The 17,615-nt window shown below is 42.2% G+C and overlaps 1 protein-coding gene across 3 annotated transcripts in view; it reads right to left on the reverse strand.

Moving 5' to 3' along the window:
• WSCD1 (WSC domain containing 1) overlaps positions 1 to 17,615 on the reverse strand; it is a 64,890-nt gene that overhangs the window by 31,129 nt on the left and 16,146 nt on the right. For all 3 annotated transcript variants that reach the window (XM_019511019.1, XM_019511020.1, XM_019511021.1), the window contains exons 2-4: positions 14,638 to 15,337; positions 8,526 to 8,640; positions 5,875 to 6,059 (exon numbers count right to left, since the gene is read on the reverse strand). In XM_019511019.1, coding sequence (XP_019366564.1) covers positions 5,875 to 6,059; positions 8,526 to 8,640; positions 14,638 to 15,067 — 730 coding nt within the window. In that variant the 5' untranslated portion in view covers positions 15,068 to 15,337. The remainder of the gene's footprint in view (positions 1 to 5,874; positions 6,060 to 8,525; positions 8,641 to 14,637; positions 15,338 to 17,615) is intronic.

The following is a 17,615-nucleotide window of genomic DNA, read 5'->3' on the forward strand; positions in this document are numbered from 1 at the left end:
TTTTTTTTTTTTTTTAAATAAGTTCTTCATGGAGAGGGCAAGCTCTTTCCTTGGGTGCCAGATACCGATCTTATTAACCCCAGGAATTGTAGAGTGGCAGCTGTGTAACTGAGGTGAGAAATAGGCTCTCTGTCTGGTTGGAGTTGCAATGCAGGGTTTCCTCACACTTAATACACAGGCATAAATTCCCCCCTTATGGAATTGATGCAAATGTATTATTTTTACTTGAATGGTGGTGATGAATGAAATGATAATGATATTTTGCTAAGCCAAACACACAGCCATAATGATAACAACATCTAGTACTTAGATATCACTTTTAAATTCTAGCTTCCTATACACTTTACAGAGGTAGCAAGTATCTATCTTGATTTTACATATGAGGAAACAAAGGCATATAAAAGTGAAATGACTTGCCAAGGTATCCAGGTTGTAGCCATATTGGTCTAGAGCAAAAGACAATCGGGACTCGTAGTAGAGGTGATCTTTTATTAGATCAACAATATTTTTGCAAAAAAATCGGGAGCCGGTGAGTCCAGGGGGGGGGTTCGGGTTTTTTTGCAAAAATCTTGTTGGTCTACTAAAAGAGATCATCTCTACTATGAGTCCTGAATAACTTGCCAAGGACACTCAGCAGGCTAGTGGCATGCCTGGGAATGAAACTTGTCTCCTGAGTTGAGGTCCAGTGCTTTATTCATTGGATGTCCCTGTCTCCCTAAACAGTACTTACCTCAGGTAATCGGACAAGTATAGTTAACATTGGGCTGGAGTAACAGGCAACATATACACGAGCACGGAGGCTGCTCCAACGTGCTGGAATTGCAGCACATTGGAGTGGACTCAATTATGATGCACGAGACATGGTGGGACCTTAATTAGAGCGGCTTTTGGAGCCACCCTAATGGAAGTGCCACCCATGTCACCCACAGAGCACATTTAAAAGTGCCCACAGAGGTTATGTTTGGGGGGTGGGGGCTCTGAAGAGAGAAATTGGGTTATGGAGACATGATTTTTTTTCCCTGTCACAATAGCCAGATTCCAATGTCAATCATGCCAGTGCATATTCAGAGTAAATCCATGTATTCCCACGGTGTTACTCTCCACATACAAAGGAGTATATGAGATCAAACTTCCCCTAACTTGCTACCAATTTTATTTTGCTCAGTGGAAAGAAGAAGGTAGAGTTGTAGTCACCAAGACAGTTTTCCCAGTTGTTTGTTTTACACTATGGATTTGAAAAGTCCCTATTGCCTGTATTGTCACTCAGAGCCCTTTCCACCCCAGCATACATTTAAGATCAGAAGGGACCACTGCACCAGCTAATCTAACTTCCTGTGTAACAGATGGGAAAAACTTCATCCAGTGACTCCTGACCTGAGCACAGTACCTTCAGTTGGACTAAAATGTGCAGTATATTCCAAAATGTCACCCGATACTGGTTTTGCAAACTTCAGAAAAGGGTAAATCCACTGTCCCCCACACAGTTTGTTTTGGGGGATGATCCCCTTCACTGTTAAATTATTCCTTATTTCTATTCTGAATGTGTTTGGCTTTAACTTCCAGGTTTCAGTCCTTGACATGCCTTTTTCTGACAGATTAAAATGGACCTTGGTACCTGGTATTATCTTACTATGGTGCTTACACACTATAATCAAGTTGCTTCTTGATCTTCTTGTGATAAGCTAAATAGTCCTGTTGGCTTCTCAACAGGTTGACAACTAGTGTAGTGTGATTGCCACTGAAAACTCACCCTTTGCCAACAATTATGCCGGCCCATTTACTATCCCGGAAAATACAAGGTCAGCACAGATACCCCTTGCTGTGTAATAGCTGGTCCCTAAGGGGGACCCTCATTTTTGTAGGGCTGAATATATATTTTTTTAAACTGAGATTTACAAAGCTACCTAAGGGATGTGGGTGCCCAACTCTGATTAGAAACAAATGGGAAAACGTCATGTCTAAATAGCACTTGGTAGTTTTGAAATTTCCAAGCAAAAAAAGATCCCTTTGGCTGGTGTTTTTGATTTAGGAAGGGAAACAGTAGGAGACCAGTCTGCTAGAGATAATAGATTTCAAGATATTGTCAATAGGAATCAGGATACAAGTAGCAAAACAGACAGCAGCAGGAAAGATGTGGAAGAAACTAGATCATAAGAGATAATGTGTCTGGTCTTTTTGTATTACTGTTACAAGCACCTTCCACTAGAAGATTGAGCAATGTGTGCTTAACCACCACCAGGGTGTTTTGGGAGGTTCCCCCCCCTTCGCTTATAAATTTAAATACCTATTCTTCTCTGTGTCTGTATTGGAGAAGGCAGGTCAAAAACTTTACCTTGGGGCAGAAGGTGGTGACATTTCTAATGGGTCTTCGTTTCTGAAAGCATTGGGTCTTCACTCAAAATGACCTCAGAAAAAGCTTTCTCTCAGTCTAATAAAAATATCACAGTTACGTAAATAATCTCGTCTGTTCTTTTATGTAGGAAGCTCTACTTTGTGGTACATTTTGATCCTGCTTGCACTCCTGTAATCTCATTAGACAGTAGCAAAGCTACTGCTGATTTGTGCTGGTGTGAAAAGGTGCTTGTGTTTGGTATTTACCTACCGGTGTGTGTGAATAGCTTTATTTCTGCAGCAGCAAAGCAAGTGTGCCTGTGCCAATACGGAGTTTTGCAAAAAGTTTTGTGTTGCTTTTGCTGTTACCTCTTCTAAATTAAGCTGGAAATTAGAAAAGCCTATCACGTATGATCCAAGGGCCCAACAGCTCATATTAACATTTGCAAGCCACTGGGTAAATGTGGGACTCTCATATAATCCACAAATAGTAATGGAACGATTGGGTCTTGTTCTGTTCCTATTTTTCCTCATTCCTGAGGGTGAAAGCTGTAAACACAACCAAATTCTGCCTCTTGGAAAATGATGGGCTATTCTGTTCTCTATAAGCTTTTGTGCTGTACTCGGCACTGTATAGTCCATACCTTGGCAATTCTCTCAACATATGTTGCTACAACAAGGGTTACTGGGAACCACAGGTTCCTGGAAAGTTATGCTTCCCTTGTTGTGCCCAGTCCCAGGAATGAGTCCTTTCCAGTTCTCAGTTGGACAGTTGTAGGCTTGGAGCTCTGAGCTTCAGAGACTCATGCTTTTTTGAGCTCCGGGGGTGTCTGCCTGTGCTTTCAGTGTTCACCAAGGTGGAAGCTGTCGTGCTACCTTGCAGGTCTGGTTCATCATATGCTCCCTGTAGAAGGCATTCATTCTTGCTTATGATCCTAAAGAGCCTTCCCCAAACAATGTGAGCTAATGATGATCCCAAATCAGAGAAGGGGGATGCACGCTAGTAACGATCTGTTGATTCAATGATCAAGCTCATAACCTGAGGCTTCTGCTCAGAGCTCAAGGGCCAGGAGCTTATAGACCCATAGATTGTAAGGCTGGAAGGGACCTCAGAAGATCATCGGGTCCAGCCCCCTGCACCAAGCTGTGTCCTGGATGGCAGTCGCTGGTACAAAGAGGGTGGGATTTTGTGCTAATTTCCCTTATGATGAGGAATATCTTATATTTTTATGGTTTTCTGCGAATTGATCAGACTATGTGGAGATAACACTACGTTTATCTATAATTCTAATGTGATCATTATGTAGTTGCCTATTTATGACTGACCTTTAGCTTTCAGTGAAGTCAGTGGAATTCGTAGGGTTTTAACAGGTTGGGATATTAAGCTGTTTTGTTTTGGGGTTTTTTTTGATTCCTCAGTATAAGCACCTTAGTGTGACAAGACTAGTGCAAACAGTTTCCTCGCTAAAGCTTTATTTTTTTACCTAGGTGGGTGCAAATCTGCTGGCAAATGTACACAAATTGAGCTCCTCACCTGGTTGGAAAAATCAGCCAGAACTCTTTCTTTGTGGTAATGTTCATCAAACATGCCAAGAGTAACTGAGCCATGAGGACTGAATTATCTTCTGATTGCAGCTGCATGGGACCCAAAATTGTTTTCCCCAGAAAATGTCACACTTGCCAGTTCCTTTTCTTTCAGAATTGGAAGCAAAAGTTGGAAGTGTGACATTTTCTTCAAGAGATGCAGAGGTTTTGGGTTGTTTTTTTTTTGTGGTTTTGTTTCAGAAGACCCAAATGGGTTGAACATTTCCTGCGTGGCAATCTGTTTTAGCTAGTCTGTCCAAGCAGAGGCAAAGAAGCCCGAGTGCTGGGTAGTCTGGGGTCTGACAAGCAGGTGGCCCGGGCCCCGGGCTTGCTGAAGAGCTTGAGAGCCCAGGGAACCGGACACATGAATGACTTGCGAGTAGGAAACAAGGGCGACCTTCCCGCCTGGTTTCCAGTGAAAATGTAGGTAGCACTATGTCGCTCCTTAAAGTCCACACTTTGTTGAATCTGCACTTTCCAGTGGAAAGGTATTCCATCAGACGCTTCTAACCTTCTTCCGCTCCTGACTCTATGGCAGGTAAGGAACCAAAATAGTAGGGAAGGAGGCGGAGAGGCTTTGCCACATGGTGTATGAGACATGCTCAGTGGCTTATTCTCTGTGGATCACTCTTTGGTTCACACAGCTTTCAGGACTACATTCAGCTTGAATAGTCCCATGCTTAGCCAGTAGCCTTGCTAATTTTAATAGGGGTATTCAAAGAGTTAGATGACAAGTATTATTCAAGGTGAGCGAGATGTCAGAGTCTCGCCCAGTGCATCATTCTCCACCTCTGTAATTCACTCATACTTAAGAAGAAAAAGTGAATCTAGTCTTTTCTTGTGAAATGGCATTTTTTTTTAACATGCCGCAGATTTAAACAGTGATGCAAAACCCGGGAAGCTTGCCAAAGTGCCTGTCAGCTTGGCACTAGCAATTTAGGCTTGTGTACCTTGGATATATAATTTATATGTAGCTGGGTGCATAATTGTACAGGCCTTGACTCCTCTTTGAGAAGCAATGAAACACCATATATGATGCTGCAACCTAAGGACTTAGTGTTTGTTCTCAGCAAATAGGATCCTCAGGGAATCATAAGCTTGGTAAAAGTACAGATTGCTCAACTGTTTAGACACTTTATGTGCTTTGTGTTGGCCTGGAGGTTTATCTATTTTTCTCTCTCACAATAAATCCTAATTGAGTGGCAAATAGAATAAACATTGGGTCAAAACTGAACAAAAATCTGACCGAAATCTCAGCCACTGGTAGAACAAGAGTCATTAGGACCTAGCGAAGCCTTGTGGGTGATGTCATTTCTAGTTCTCATCTAAAAGAGATACATGCTTGCTCATATCCTTCTTCTACCATTGGAAGTCTGTGCGTGTGAAACTCTATTGATTTTGCTTAAGATAAAGTGTGGGTTAAGGATGGTATTGATGCATGTTTTCTTTATGCTGTTTGCAGAAGAGAGGTTTCAGGCTTTGTTTCTGATATAATTCTTCTTCACCCTCTAAGCGTGAATGCATAATGGGCTTTTGGTGGGGTGCGGGGTTTCTTTTTTCTTTTTTTCGGAGATGAAATCTTATTGCAGTGACAATCATTCCGCACTATGTTTTATGGGTTCGTATGGTTACTCTGCTGCTTTATGTAGCAAAAGTGATGCTGCAAAGTCAGATACTTCCCACTCCTCCTGAATACCAATATGGTCAAACTGTGTTGGTGAACCAAATTACCTGCACCATCCATGAGAGCTATCCAATTTTTGTGGTCAGTTGCCATTCACCACATTTAAAACCCCACCGGTCAGGTCTCTGGGGTGGGATGGGAAGGTGGAACAAGAAGTACTTATTAACATTCATCTCTGAGGCCGCTTAGTTGAATGAACTTTGTACAAGCCGCTGCACTGAATGCTCTGTCCCTGGCTGGGAAGAAAGACTTGGGAATAGCTTTGTATCACTCACTTTGTTTTGCTCCTGCTCTTAGTTCCTCCACTCTGTAGACAGAAAGCCTGTTCACTCCTCCGCAGATGGAGCCTTTCTCTCCTTTGCATTCATTATTGCACTCCTCTGGCTTGGCAATGTTCACTGGGAGCTTGTTCCCACAGTAACATTCAGCACCATATTCTAAGCCAGCAAAGGTGTAGGCCCTGGTGGAGGGGGAAGAGGAGGGAGAAAACAGTAGCTTCAGTATAGGTTTATCCCAACGTTTACCAGTGCACTTGAGAAGCTTAGCAGCTTTTACACAGGGACTGTTCCTCCTCCGTCCCAGAAATGCAACTGTTAAAAAGTGGACAGTTTTATGCATGACTGTGAAAAGCAACCAGTAAAGGCAGGCAGTTTTGCTAGGCACCATTCAATGTCCCCCAGGGCACCGACGTTTTAACATCCCAGATGCAGTGCTTCTTAGAAAGTACTAATGGCTACTTAGAGTGACATAGAAGTCCATTTCATAAACTGCTGTAACTAGCTTTTATCAGAAAGCACTTTGGATCCAGCCAAGTAATTTTCAGATGGTCAAAACAAAACAAAAAGAATTGGCTATTACTTGAATAATAGATGAAAGGCTTGCAGTCTCTTTCAAGGTACAAAACTCGCAGCTTCAGTGAGCAGTGGCTGCAGATGAAGAAGCTTCCCTAATAAGCATGAAATGACAATCCGCTTGGATTGACAGGAGTCTCTTTTAAAAATTCAAATGTGTGCCTTGCTGCATGGAAGTTAATGCTAGCATTGATGGCATCTAACTGGTGGTACCAAATGATGGCCTATAAAGGGAAAGTCTTTAAGTTTCTCTCTCAAGGTTGAAGATTTTCTCTCTTTTGCCCACACCAGTGTGCAGGTGTGATTTGGATAACACTGACTCGGAGACGCTCGTTTCCCCCAACTGACAGGTATTCAAAATAAGGGATCGCACCGTCCATCAAAAATTAATAAAATACTTGATTTGTGAAGGGAATCCCACACTGACCACCAAAAAGGATGCATATCCCTTCTTTGGTCTGCATCTGATGTCTCATATAAAGTTTGCTACCATAATCATCACTACAGGTTAACAAAAATGCATTGGAGAAGGTGAACAATTTGGGCTTTAAATACCATGTCAATATATATGCATGTGTTTTGAATAATTGGCTCAACCTTCAAAAGTGCTTCGTGCCTGCAGCTGCCATTGGCATCAAGTGGCAATATGAGCACAAGTAAACCGGTCCGTGCTGTATGTGGGGTGTCCTTTCCACGTCTCCCAAATCTACCATGAGCTCCTGGTCTTGAGTGAAGTTTTCACAGGCACCCAATTAATCCTGAGCAACCCCTAAAGTATTCCAACTATTCTCTGCAGAGACAATATCACATGGCTGAGCAGTACCCTGAGCCCTGGGAAGCATGTAAATGGTATCGCCCAAAGAGTAAGGGTCAATATGCTTCAGAGATGCACTTTTTGAATAGCAGTTCTTCCCCTTCATCTTGCCCTTGGGATCAGGAAAACTGCTGAAGTAGTTTAACTAGTCATAAATTATCCTTCATTCATTCACCCCTAGCTCATCTGGTCAGTTAGCAAGGAACTGAAGCCAAGGCTCTGATGCTTTTCTGCCCTCTCCTTGCTCACCTGCTCCAGCGTTGAGGTAAGCCATAAAGTATCCCAGCTGCATGTTCTTTGACCTGATCCCAGGTGCTTACGCCCCAGCCCCTTAGTCCCATTTAACAAGGGCTACAATTTGGACTATAGATCAGTGAGAGGCAGTTAGCCGTATTAGTCCAAAGTCAGGTTCAGGCAGCAAAATGTTAAAAGCCAGTTTTTGAGCATGATCAAGAGTTATCTACAGATTGGATTGTGTTAAGTCTGGTTTAAGTGGGGAGCTATGGATTCCTGTCCCATTACCACAATTAGTTTTTGTGACTCTTTTGTTCCTATGGCTTCTTTTCTTGTTTGCTGCCCCTTTTCTTTCCCTGCTCTCTTCCCACCTTTTTTATTTGCACCACTCGCTCCACTTTAGACACTGGTCAATGCTTGTCCTTTCACAGCATGTCATGAAGTGAACTTGAGTTCACAAAAGCTTACGCTATCTCTGTCTCTATCTAGAGATCTATAGATATAGATATAATCTCTATATAGATATCTATATCTGTATCTTTATCACCACATTGCCCTAACAATAAAGGCATAGAGAAAAGGGATTGTGAATAAAAATAGACACCACATACAAACATGCTTATATATCTATCTCTAATATCTATATCTATATATCTTTATGGCTTACCTCAATGGAATAGAGAGAGAGTGAGAGATCTTAGCTAGTTAGTCTAAAATGCATATTTACCCTGCCTTCTGCTTAACTATAGATCAGGCCAGAGAGCTTTTCCAGGCCTGTGTAGTCACATACATTTCTTCAGTGGAGACTTCTTAAAGTCAAACTAGCATACCAACCATGAAATAACTATTCCACTGTAGATGGGGGGACCCAAAACAACCCACTTCATCCAGGTTTTCTTGGAGGTACAGGGTAACCCCATTAGCTACAAGTCTCCTCTTGGACACAGGTTAGTTCTTTCCCCTTCTGAGTTGAATTCCCTTTGTTATCGGCAAACAGATACAAGTACAGTGAGAAACATCACTTTACCTCTCAGCACACGCTTCCTGACAGTGAGATACTGTCATTTTTCTTAAGTCATAAAACACAGCTCCCTTCATTGTCCTTTCTCTGGAATCATCACTGAAGCATCCAATATAAGTGCCTAAAGTGCACGAAACGGTTAGAGAGAATTTTATACATACGGAACATTCAAATGCAAATTCAAGGCCCTTAGTTTTTCTTTTGAAGGGCAATAACAGCATGTTGGTAGCCATGACTAATGCATATACCAGTAAGGTTGACTGAAAATGTTGTAAGAAATGGTTTGTTGTAAGAAGGTCAGTTTAAATGTGGGGGTAGGGTGTGTGGAGAAGGGGGATCTGGCTAGGTGGGATGGTGGATTATATGGCAGTGCCAACACGGTTAGAAAGGGGTTATGATTAGGAGGTGAGGCTCATATGAGGAGAATGTACTTTTGAGACCTGATGGGGCCTATTGATGAAAGCCCCCTGCCCTGCAACTTCCTGCACATTGTAGCAATAAGATGCAAAGCACAGCGCATGGGTCAGGGGAGTTTATACCAGGTAAGATGTGGAGGGAGAGAACAGTGGAAAGCAAAGAAAAGGAAAGAAGAGAAATATTACCCTTCCAGAAGGCTTCTGCCTTTCCCTGTCCCTTACTCACTCTTTCCTTAGCCCCTGTGCTGCTAGTATTTGCTTCATCCCATCTCCTTGGAACACCTCCTGCCTCTTTCCATGTTCCCTGTACTCTGCATCTAGTTCCATGTTGCCCCTCCTTCTCCCTGCCTGAGGCACAGTCTGGATCTGGGTCTGGGCTGGGTTAAGCCCCTACAGCAAATCTGGACAGCATCTAACTTGTCCCTGCCTACAAAAGCCTCTGTCACCTGGGTACCACTGTAGCAGGTACAGATCACCAGAGTGCAACATGGTACCCTCAGATTTCATCGATTTCTAGGGTCGAAAGGGACCTATTAGATCATCAAGTCCAACCCCCTGCTCTGGGCAGGAAAGAGCGCTGGGATCAAGTGACCTCGTTTCCCTATTTGCAGTTGCATGGGTTGTGTTGGCCCTTTGCTGCCACGTGAATTCCCCCTTGTAACTGCTTTGGGTCAGTCGGCTTAGTCTTAACTGTGGAGAAGTCTCACCAGCACATTACACCACCGTTCTCTATCGTCATCATTAAGTCCTATTAAATACATCACACTTTGCTTAGCATGTGAACAAGACTGCATCCTATATGATGTTTATCTTGCTGGGATCCTATGACCCCAGCTGACTTCCTGCCCCTGGGGCAGGGGGCTGGACTTGAAGATCTTCCGAGGTCCCTTCCACCCCTAATGTCTGTGAAATCTATATTACACGTCATTTTTTGCCATCAGTTATAAACTACATGAAAAGCTTTTCTTGCCCATTCCACTGAAAAGAATTCATCACTGGAAGAAATATGGAGCTACCTTATAACATACAATAACATATTTAAATACATAGAGTTATTAAAGTGTAAAGGAGCGAAGGAAATTTGATTCTGGAAGCCGTGAGATGAAAATAGAAATATTAGACAATGTAAGTAGCATGTAAGCTGTAGAAAGGAAGGGGAGTATAAGTTTGGAATTGATAACAAATGAAAGAATAAGAATAAGCCACTCAACACTCTAATAGACTTTAGAGCTAAGAAAATAAATCAAAGATTTGAATATTACAAACACCACAGTAGTTTCAAAGAACTGCACATTGGTAATTTGCAAACATGCAATTAGAAAATTCACAAGCTGTGACTACACACCCACAATAAGCTGTTAATGAGATGTGAGTTATGCACCTGCAATAAGAATTTTCTTATTTCACTGGAGACTTCTGATTTCAGTGGTTTTGATTCCACCCAGTTGCAGTTGAAAATGTAACGTCTGGGGCTGGTGTACCAAGCTCACAGTCTGTGTATGGGAAGCTGAGCTAAGGAACATTGTACCCGATTCCAGGAGCAGTTTACGTCACTTTGAATTCCGGTAACTATGATCTTCTGAGGTCCCTTCCAGCCTTACCATGTATGAAACTACCTTATATTCACTTATCAACATCCAATATATAACCTCATATATCAACCTAAATTTGACTTCACACAGTCATTTAATACAATGGCACTTTAGTGACAATATCTCAGTTGTCTGTCAGGTACATAGAGTCATGAGGAATGGAACAAAAAATTATAACTAATCAATGTGATCTATTACACGGCATCCTATGTTCGTACCTGAGAAATACTGTCTGCTGAACAGAACCAAATTCTTTTTGGTATTAAAAATAATACTCAGAGGCCTCATTGTACCAGACACTGTGCAAGCACGTAGTGAGAAGCATTCCTTATCCTAAATTTATGTTGAAATAGGCCCACCTCATCCTTGAATGGGGATGCCTTGTCCTAAGGAGGTAATGTTTTCAAAAATTCACTCAAGCACCAAAAACTGCAGGTGGGCATGTAGTGGTGTTTTCAAAGGCAATCTAAGCAGAACCTTTTCCTAACTCCTTTGAAGCTCTGAATTACCTAACCTGTTTCTGAAAATCCCACCAGGCACCTACCTACCTGCTTCTGTGAACCTTTGAAAAATCTTACCCATAAGTCACTTGTGAAAATGGAACTTAGGCTTTTGACTCAGTAAAGCACTTTTGAAAACTTTACCCGTAGGCTCCTTTGAAAAATCTCAGCCTTACTGAATAATCAGCCCTTAATATTTTAAATTTATATTCATTTTGAAAATATCCATAAAATGAGTTTAGGCCAGCGCCTGTACCAGACATTAATCTAGTGCCTCACTAAGTTATAATTGCAAGCTGAAATGGAGCCAAAGGATTACTTATTGCTACATCTCACTGAGTTATGTTCATTTGAACATGCATCATTTGAATCTTTGAGTGAACATGAAATGACTATTAATAACAGCATTGTTAACAAGCATTGGGATGTCTTTGGAAATAGTTATCAGTTACAAATTAAACTTTCCATGCACAGCGTTCGATTTTGTTTTTCTTCTCCTAGTAAACTTATGGGCTCTTTATTTCTTTGTGGATCCCTTCCAAGATGCAATGAAATACTCAGTGACTATAATGCCTGCTGAAGTTTCAGCTTCCCCTAGCGACTTCCTCCCAGTAAAATATCTCATCACCTTAAAGCAGAGGTGTTATTTGCATATACCTCCTCAGCTTTATCTGATAGCATGTGAGCTTGCTCATGTATTCAGCTGATGTGTCCCCTACACAGCTGTTTAGGCTTCTGAATAGCTCCTAGAGGAATTGTCGGTCAGTGTAGAAGAGTATGCTGTTAACCTTAGATGCTCATAAGGCCTCCACTACCATGGCATCAGAGTGCCTCATAATCCGTAATGCATTTTGCTTTGCAATACCCCTCATCTGGTTTATGGATGGTGAACTGAATCATGCATGATCAAATTACATGCTCAGGGTCACACAGGAAGTCTATATCAAACCAAGGCACAACTGGAGGTCTGCCCAGTGCCAGGTTGGCACCTAAACACTGCACCATCCTTGATCCACTTTTCAGTCAGGTCTTGATGATACCAGTAATGATCAGAAATAACTGTACTGGAAACAATGGAGCTAGACCAGCACCTCCTTGTTGTGAGTGAAAGGAGACTCAGACCTTTCCTTTGTAGGTGTTGTCAACTTTTCTGGGTACATTATTAGATCAGTCATTAGTTTGGGCCAACCTTAAGTGTAAGGAATGCCCATGCTTTTGTTTCGTGGTAGCCTGGGGTGTACTGTGAGAATCTCAAGTCCATAGTCATGCAAGCTACTGCATTTCAATTGATTTAAAATCCATGTATGGCCTTATTGTCTTCACAGCCCAAACCAGTGGGTTGTGAAGCTTCGTGGGGGGGAAAGCCCCCGAGCAGTATTGCAAACTGCTTCTCTGTGTTCCTGATAATTCTCACCACTCTGTTTTGATCGATCTGTCACGCATCGTTAATGCAAACTTTTTTGTTTCAGGTTCCAAAAACGCACCCAGTGGGTGTTGCTGCTAGGCACTTTTCCCACCAAAAAAAAAGAAAAAATTCCTGTGGTATCATTTTCCTTTTGATGCCATTAATCAACAAAATGAAGAGCATGTTTGTATGTGGTGTCTATTTTTATTCAGGATCCCTTTTCTCTATGCCTTTATTGCTAGGGCAGTGTGGTGATAAAGGAGAACACAGCCCTCCCCTGGACAGCCAAAATCTAGTGGGGCTGTACCTGGTTGTGAAATCCTGGCAAGGGGGAACTAGGGTTGTTGGTACCAAAGATCCTTGCACTGCTGCTGATAGTGCCTTATCTTTATCTGTGCCAACCTTGTGGGGTTGTAGTGGAACCCTGTGCCATTAGTTTTACATGCTTAAGGAAAAGAAGTGCTTGTCTATGGATACTGAAAGTCCAAGTGTACATGTGTAGCACTGTAGTAGACATGCACAACAAGAACTTTGCTCTTGCTGCAAATGACTACAGCATGCTCAGCGCGTAAGGCAAGAGAATGATCTCCATGTACCATATTATGACTGTTCCCTTCTTTAGTCTACAGTGACCTGGCGACAGCCACTAAAGTCCATGTGATTATTACTCATGATACGGCTTTCGAGCAGGGCTCCTCTATCACTTGCAGGCTGCTCAGAACATACCTGATCAAACCTTGCTCCTTCCCTGTAACCATTTAACACTATTTCTTTAATGTGGCTGGCATTATGTCTCTGGCCTTGTTCTGGAGAAGCATTGGCAGTATTAGCACCTGATTCAGAGCCTGCAGAATTCAGAGGGGGCCTTTGTTGCTGCTTATGGAGAAATTTCAGAGGCATTTAGACTTTTAAAGACCAAGATTGGCCCTGAGTGGGATTGTCAAGAGAGTCTATGGTGGTTAGGCAACTAGCTCCAATGCAAATTGATGAGAGGTAGGTTCCTAACTTGCTTCGGTGCACTTGAAAACCCCACTTTGATGGATAACTGCCTTAGCCCCAGTGAGCCCTTGTGTGTGGGAGATTTTGTTCATGGATGGTTTACATAAGATCTGGACACAATCTGCCCCAAGGAAATTGTCCTGAATTGTCCAAGCTGTAGTTCGGGCCTTCCTCATACTGAGCTGCACTCTCTCTCAAGTTTCTCCAATGAGTTCACTGGGATAGCTCATGTTTTTATTCCTTAACATGATCAGACCCATAGCAAAATGGGTTTGGTTTAGTTTAGTTTATATTGATGCGGATGGTAAACTTTAAGGATCAAAAACATTAATGCATTGATGTTCTCCTTTCAGCCTGCTGTCATGTGAATTTTCAGTAACACTTATACTACCCACCCAGCCAAGTCACTTCCAGGATTTTCTTTCGTCTTACATGGTACTTATGTAGCACTTGAAGGGAATGCCAGGGTTACACTTACTTGTGACATGTCCCTTTAAAGATTGAAGAGCTTGTGGGAGATGGAGGAGGACAGACCTGCACACCATACATGTGATTTGCTGCAGCAGTGTTTGCTGTACCCTGGAAAGACTCAACCCCAGTAGGCAGGCTTGTGTGATGCTATATATACTGGTGTTTGGGGTTCTTAATTCAATACAACTCCAGTTTTAAAACTATCCCTGGTCTGGGGGAGAGAACGCATTTTAAGAATTGTCATCTCCACTTGTTCAAAGAAAAAAGGAAAAATGAATCTGATCAGTGCTATTTAACTCGGCAGAAAAGCATTCAGAGAAAAGTGCACCAGCAGCAAGGGGGGCGGGGGGAGAGAGAGAGAGAGATGCAGTGCTTTCCATACCACTAGGAACATTCAGTAATGAGCTGCTTGTGAGAATCTTTTCATTTATGGTCAAATATTTAATTGCAATTGGCCTTGTCTTTCATCAGAGAGGTTTCCATTAAATTCAATTATTCTGTTTTTGGAAGAAGGGGAAAATCGATGAGTGGGGATGTAAGAATGATAAATGTCATGGCTCATACACTTGCTTAGAAACTGGCTTGCAAATATTCCAACAGTACAAAAGCACGCTTTCTGTAAGCAGTTGGACTACTTTTACAAGTTGAGAAACATGTCACTCTTTGCCTAAAACCAGGTCTTTCATGAGGGTGTGATAGATGGATACAACAGCAAAGTTGGGACAAGTCCCTTACCTTTGTTTTCAGCTTTGTGTTTCATCACCTTAGATCCCGTTGCTTGCATGGGTTCTTGCTCATTAATGAACCTGTGAAACCAGCGTCGTCTCAACTGCCTCAGTTCTGAGTTTCGAGACATGAGCCACCGTGGCCCGTACCTCTGGTCTGAAGAAGAGTCGTGGACCACGTTCACACCTACCAGAAACTTAGGACTCAAGTGAGGGTTTTGCAGTGCTCTGGTGGTGTCTAGGATTCCAACTCCTATCATAACGTCTGAAAGTGGGACAGCCTGGCTATTTGAGGTCCCCCGTGCTCCCTGCTGAATAACCAAGCGGGACCGCTGTAACAGGAGAAGGCTGCCAGCCATTAGATACGCGGCTGTGAGAAAGAAGAGCAGAAACTGGGTCCGCCGAAGAAACTTCTGTAGTCTGAAAAAAGCTTTGGCCATGCCCTTGCTGAAGCTAGGCACTTCACGCCTTCAGAACGGCCCTTGAATCACCATTGGAATGTGGGTTAGTCCCTCCCATAAGTTCATCCCATCACTTTAACGTGCAAAAATACTCTTTTGGCATTGACAGCGGCAAGACTGGCATGATGCTTATATCCGGAGAACTGGAGGGTTTCTGGGCAGCTGATGGAGTTCAGAAGAACTTTGGAAGAGCTCCATTATGGTAGTCTTTCGCACCTCATAACATCAGACTCCAGGAAGAGAGGAAACCTGTATTGTGAAGAAACACACACACGTGTGCACACACACAGAGTTGGTTCAGATCCAAATAGACACACGCACACACACGCAGTTGGTTCCAATTCAAATGCACATGCGCACACAGATCAGATCCAAATAGTAAACACTTGTCAACATGCTGAGCTCCTTTCCCTCTCTTTTCTTTATGCTGAGCTGCTTTGCCTCTCTCTTCTTTATGCTAAGCATTTCTCCCATCTGTTGTTTATAATTACACACTTTAAAGACAATAATCCTATAAGGATGATTGATTAAACAGAAGCTAGTGTCAGATCTTCAGTTTTGCTTTTTTTCCTTCCTTTTTAACTTGAAACACACAAGAAACACCTTCGTGGTTAGGATATTCTCCCTGGGCTGTTTGGAAGAGCAAGTTCTTTATTTTCCTTTTGTAAATAGCTGACATTTTCGTTCTTTGTTACAGACAGGAACAGGCAGAGACATTATAGGCATCTTTATAGGATGGTATTATCGGATACTTTCTTTTTTAGTGGAACAGTAGCTAAGCTACAAATCTAGATCAGAAGGAAACAGCAGTGTGGGTGTATGGGGAAAAATGAAATGGCATCAGCTCTCAAAGGATAAGAGAATAATTATTAATCTCTAAGAAGCACAATAAAATGAGGCTTTATATTAGAAAGGCTCTCTCTGGTTCCCGTATATATTTGTATGTGTTTTTGTATGTATTGAGCTATTTGCCAAACTTTCAAACAAAGTAAGGATCTCACTAATTTAAGGTTGTGTATGCTTTTGTGCTGATTTCTGTGGATGAGTGTGGGTGTATATAAGTGCATAGAATTAAATTAGTGGAATCTTATATTTTCTTTTTTTGAACCGTCTTTTAAAGTTTGCCAGAAGTCTCTAGACAGCTTCTGAGTTTTGCCAGCGCTGTTAGTTATGCTGATGTACACAGTGATGGGACTGTCCAAGCAAGAAAAAGCTCTTTTATGCTCTAGGTAACCTTTAACCTCCTGTAACAAATAAAAGCTGGCATCTTGCCAGGCGTTTCCTGGGCTTCTGGTCAATCATGCCTCTGTGAAACTAGGAAAGCACTGAGAAAAGAAGCAGTGTGTCCCTGAAAAGAAAATATTATGGCTCTTGTTTAACTTGCATTTGGGGGTACACCCTTAGAAACCTGGCAAAGGAAACACACTGCCCACAAGTATCCTTTCCTTCTCTTCCATCCCTAATTTAAATAGAAGAGGTATAAGTAAACATGCTCAGCTAAAACAAAAAAAGGTCGTTACATAAGATTCCTCTCGTTCCCTGTAATGTTTCTGTTTTCTTATCCTCTCATCTCTGTGCTGTTTAATGACTCATTTAACGAAAGCCAACCATTTCGAAATAAATCAAACTCCAAAGAAACCATAGTGCAGCTGAACTGACCAGCTCTTCTCTTTATCCAGCGTGTGGCCCCTGCACTCCCACCCCTCCTCTCAACCTTTTGCTCTCCAGCAAGTTGGCCCAAGAAGACGGGTCAGTGCATTCTAGCTTTGGGAATCAAGCTGCCTCTGTGCTTGTCCTGATTTAGAAAGCTCTTTGGTCCAAATCAGTACATCCAATTCCTAATACCAGGGGGCCGAGTAACGTGGACAGAATTTGCTCCGTTCAGATCCACCATTCAATTTCCTTCCAATATCAAGCTTAAGTATGCCTTATTATCTTTCCACCTTTAAGTGTGAAACTTTGCATCTCTCATCCAGAATTCAGCTGACAAACTTTTAAGAGATCCAACCGATTTGATGGGCTCGAAGATGCAGCATGCTTTAATAAACTGTTTATGGCCAGCTCCTCAGTTGATGGATCTCAGCATGGCTCCATTGAAGTGAAAGGAGCTACTCTTTATGCCAGCTGAAGATCTGATCCTTAATACTGAAATTATTTAGAAACTTTGATCAATGCTGTGAGTGCTCAGAAACGACAGTAATGGGGGTCATAAGTACCTAGATAGATGAAGGGAAAATTATCTATAATTAAATATTACAAATTGCTAGTTAGTTGCGGTGAAGGAGCACTGTAAATCACCCAACAGCCATTTGATTCATTACTTCTGCATGCTATTCAAACGCTTGGAGCTTCTGTGGTGTTTCCTAAAGGGTTGGTGTAATTAAAAAAAAAAAGGTGACAATTCTTAAAAGTATTACTGGATATGCTCCTAGAAAACACTCCCACTAAGGGATAAGAACAATATGCAAACAATAAGAAGCTACATGCCTTTCAGGTTCTACTGAAGTTCTAAGACAGACACATCTCC

Source organism: Gavialis gangeticus, unplaced genomic scaffold (genome assembly GCF_001723915.1).
Source record: "Gavialis gangeticus isolate Ggan-Ray unplaced genomic scaffold, GavGan_comp1, whole genome shotgun sequence".
NCBI classification, from domain to species: Eukaryota; Metazoa; Chordata; order Crocodylia; family Gavialidae; genus Gavialis; species Gavialis gangeticus.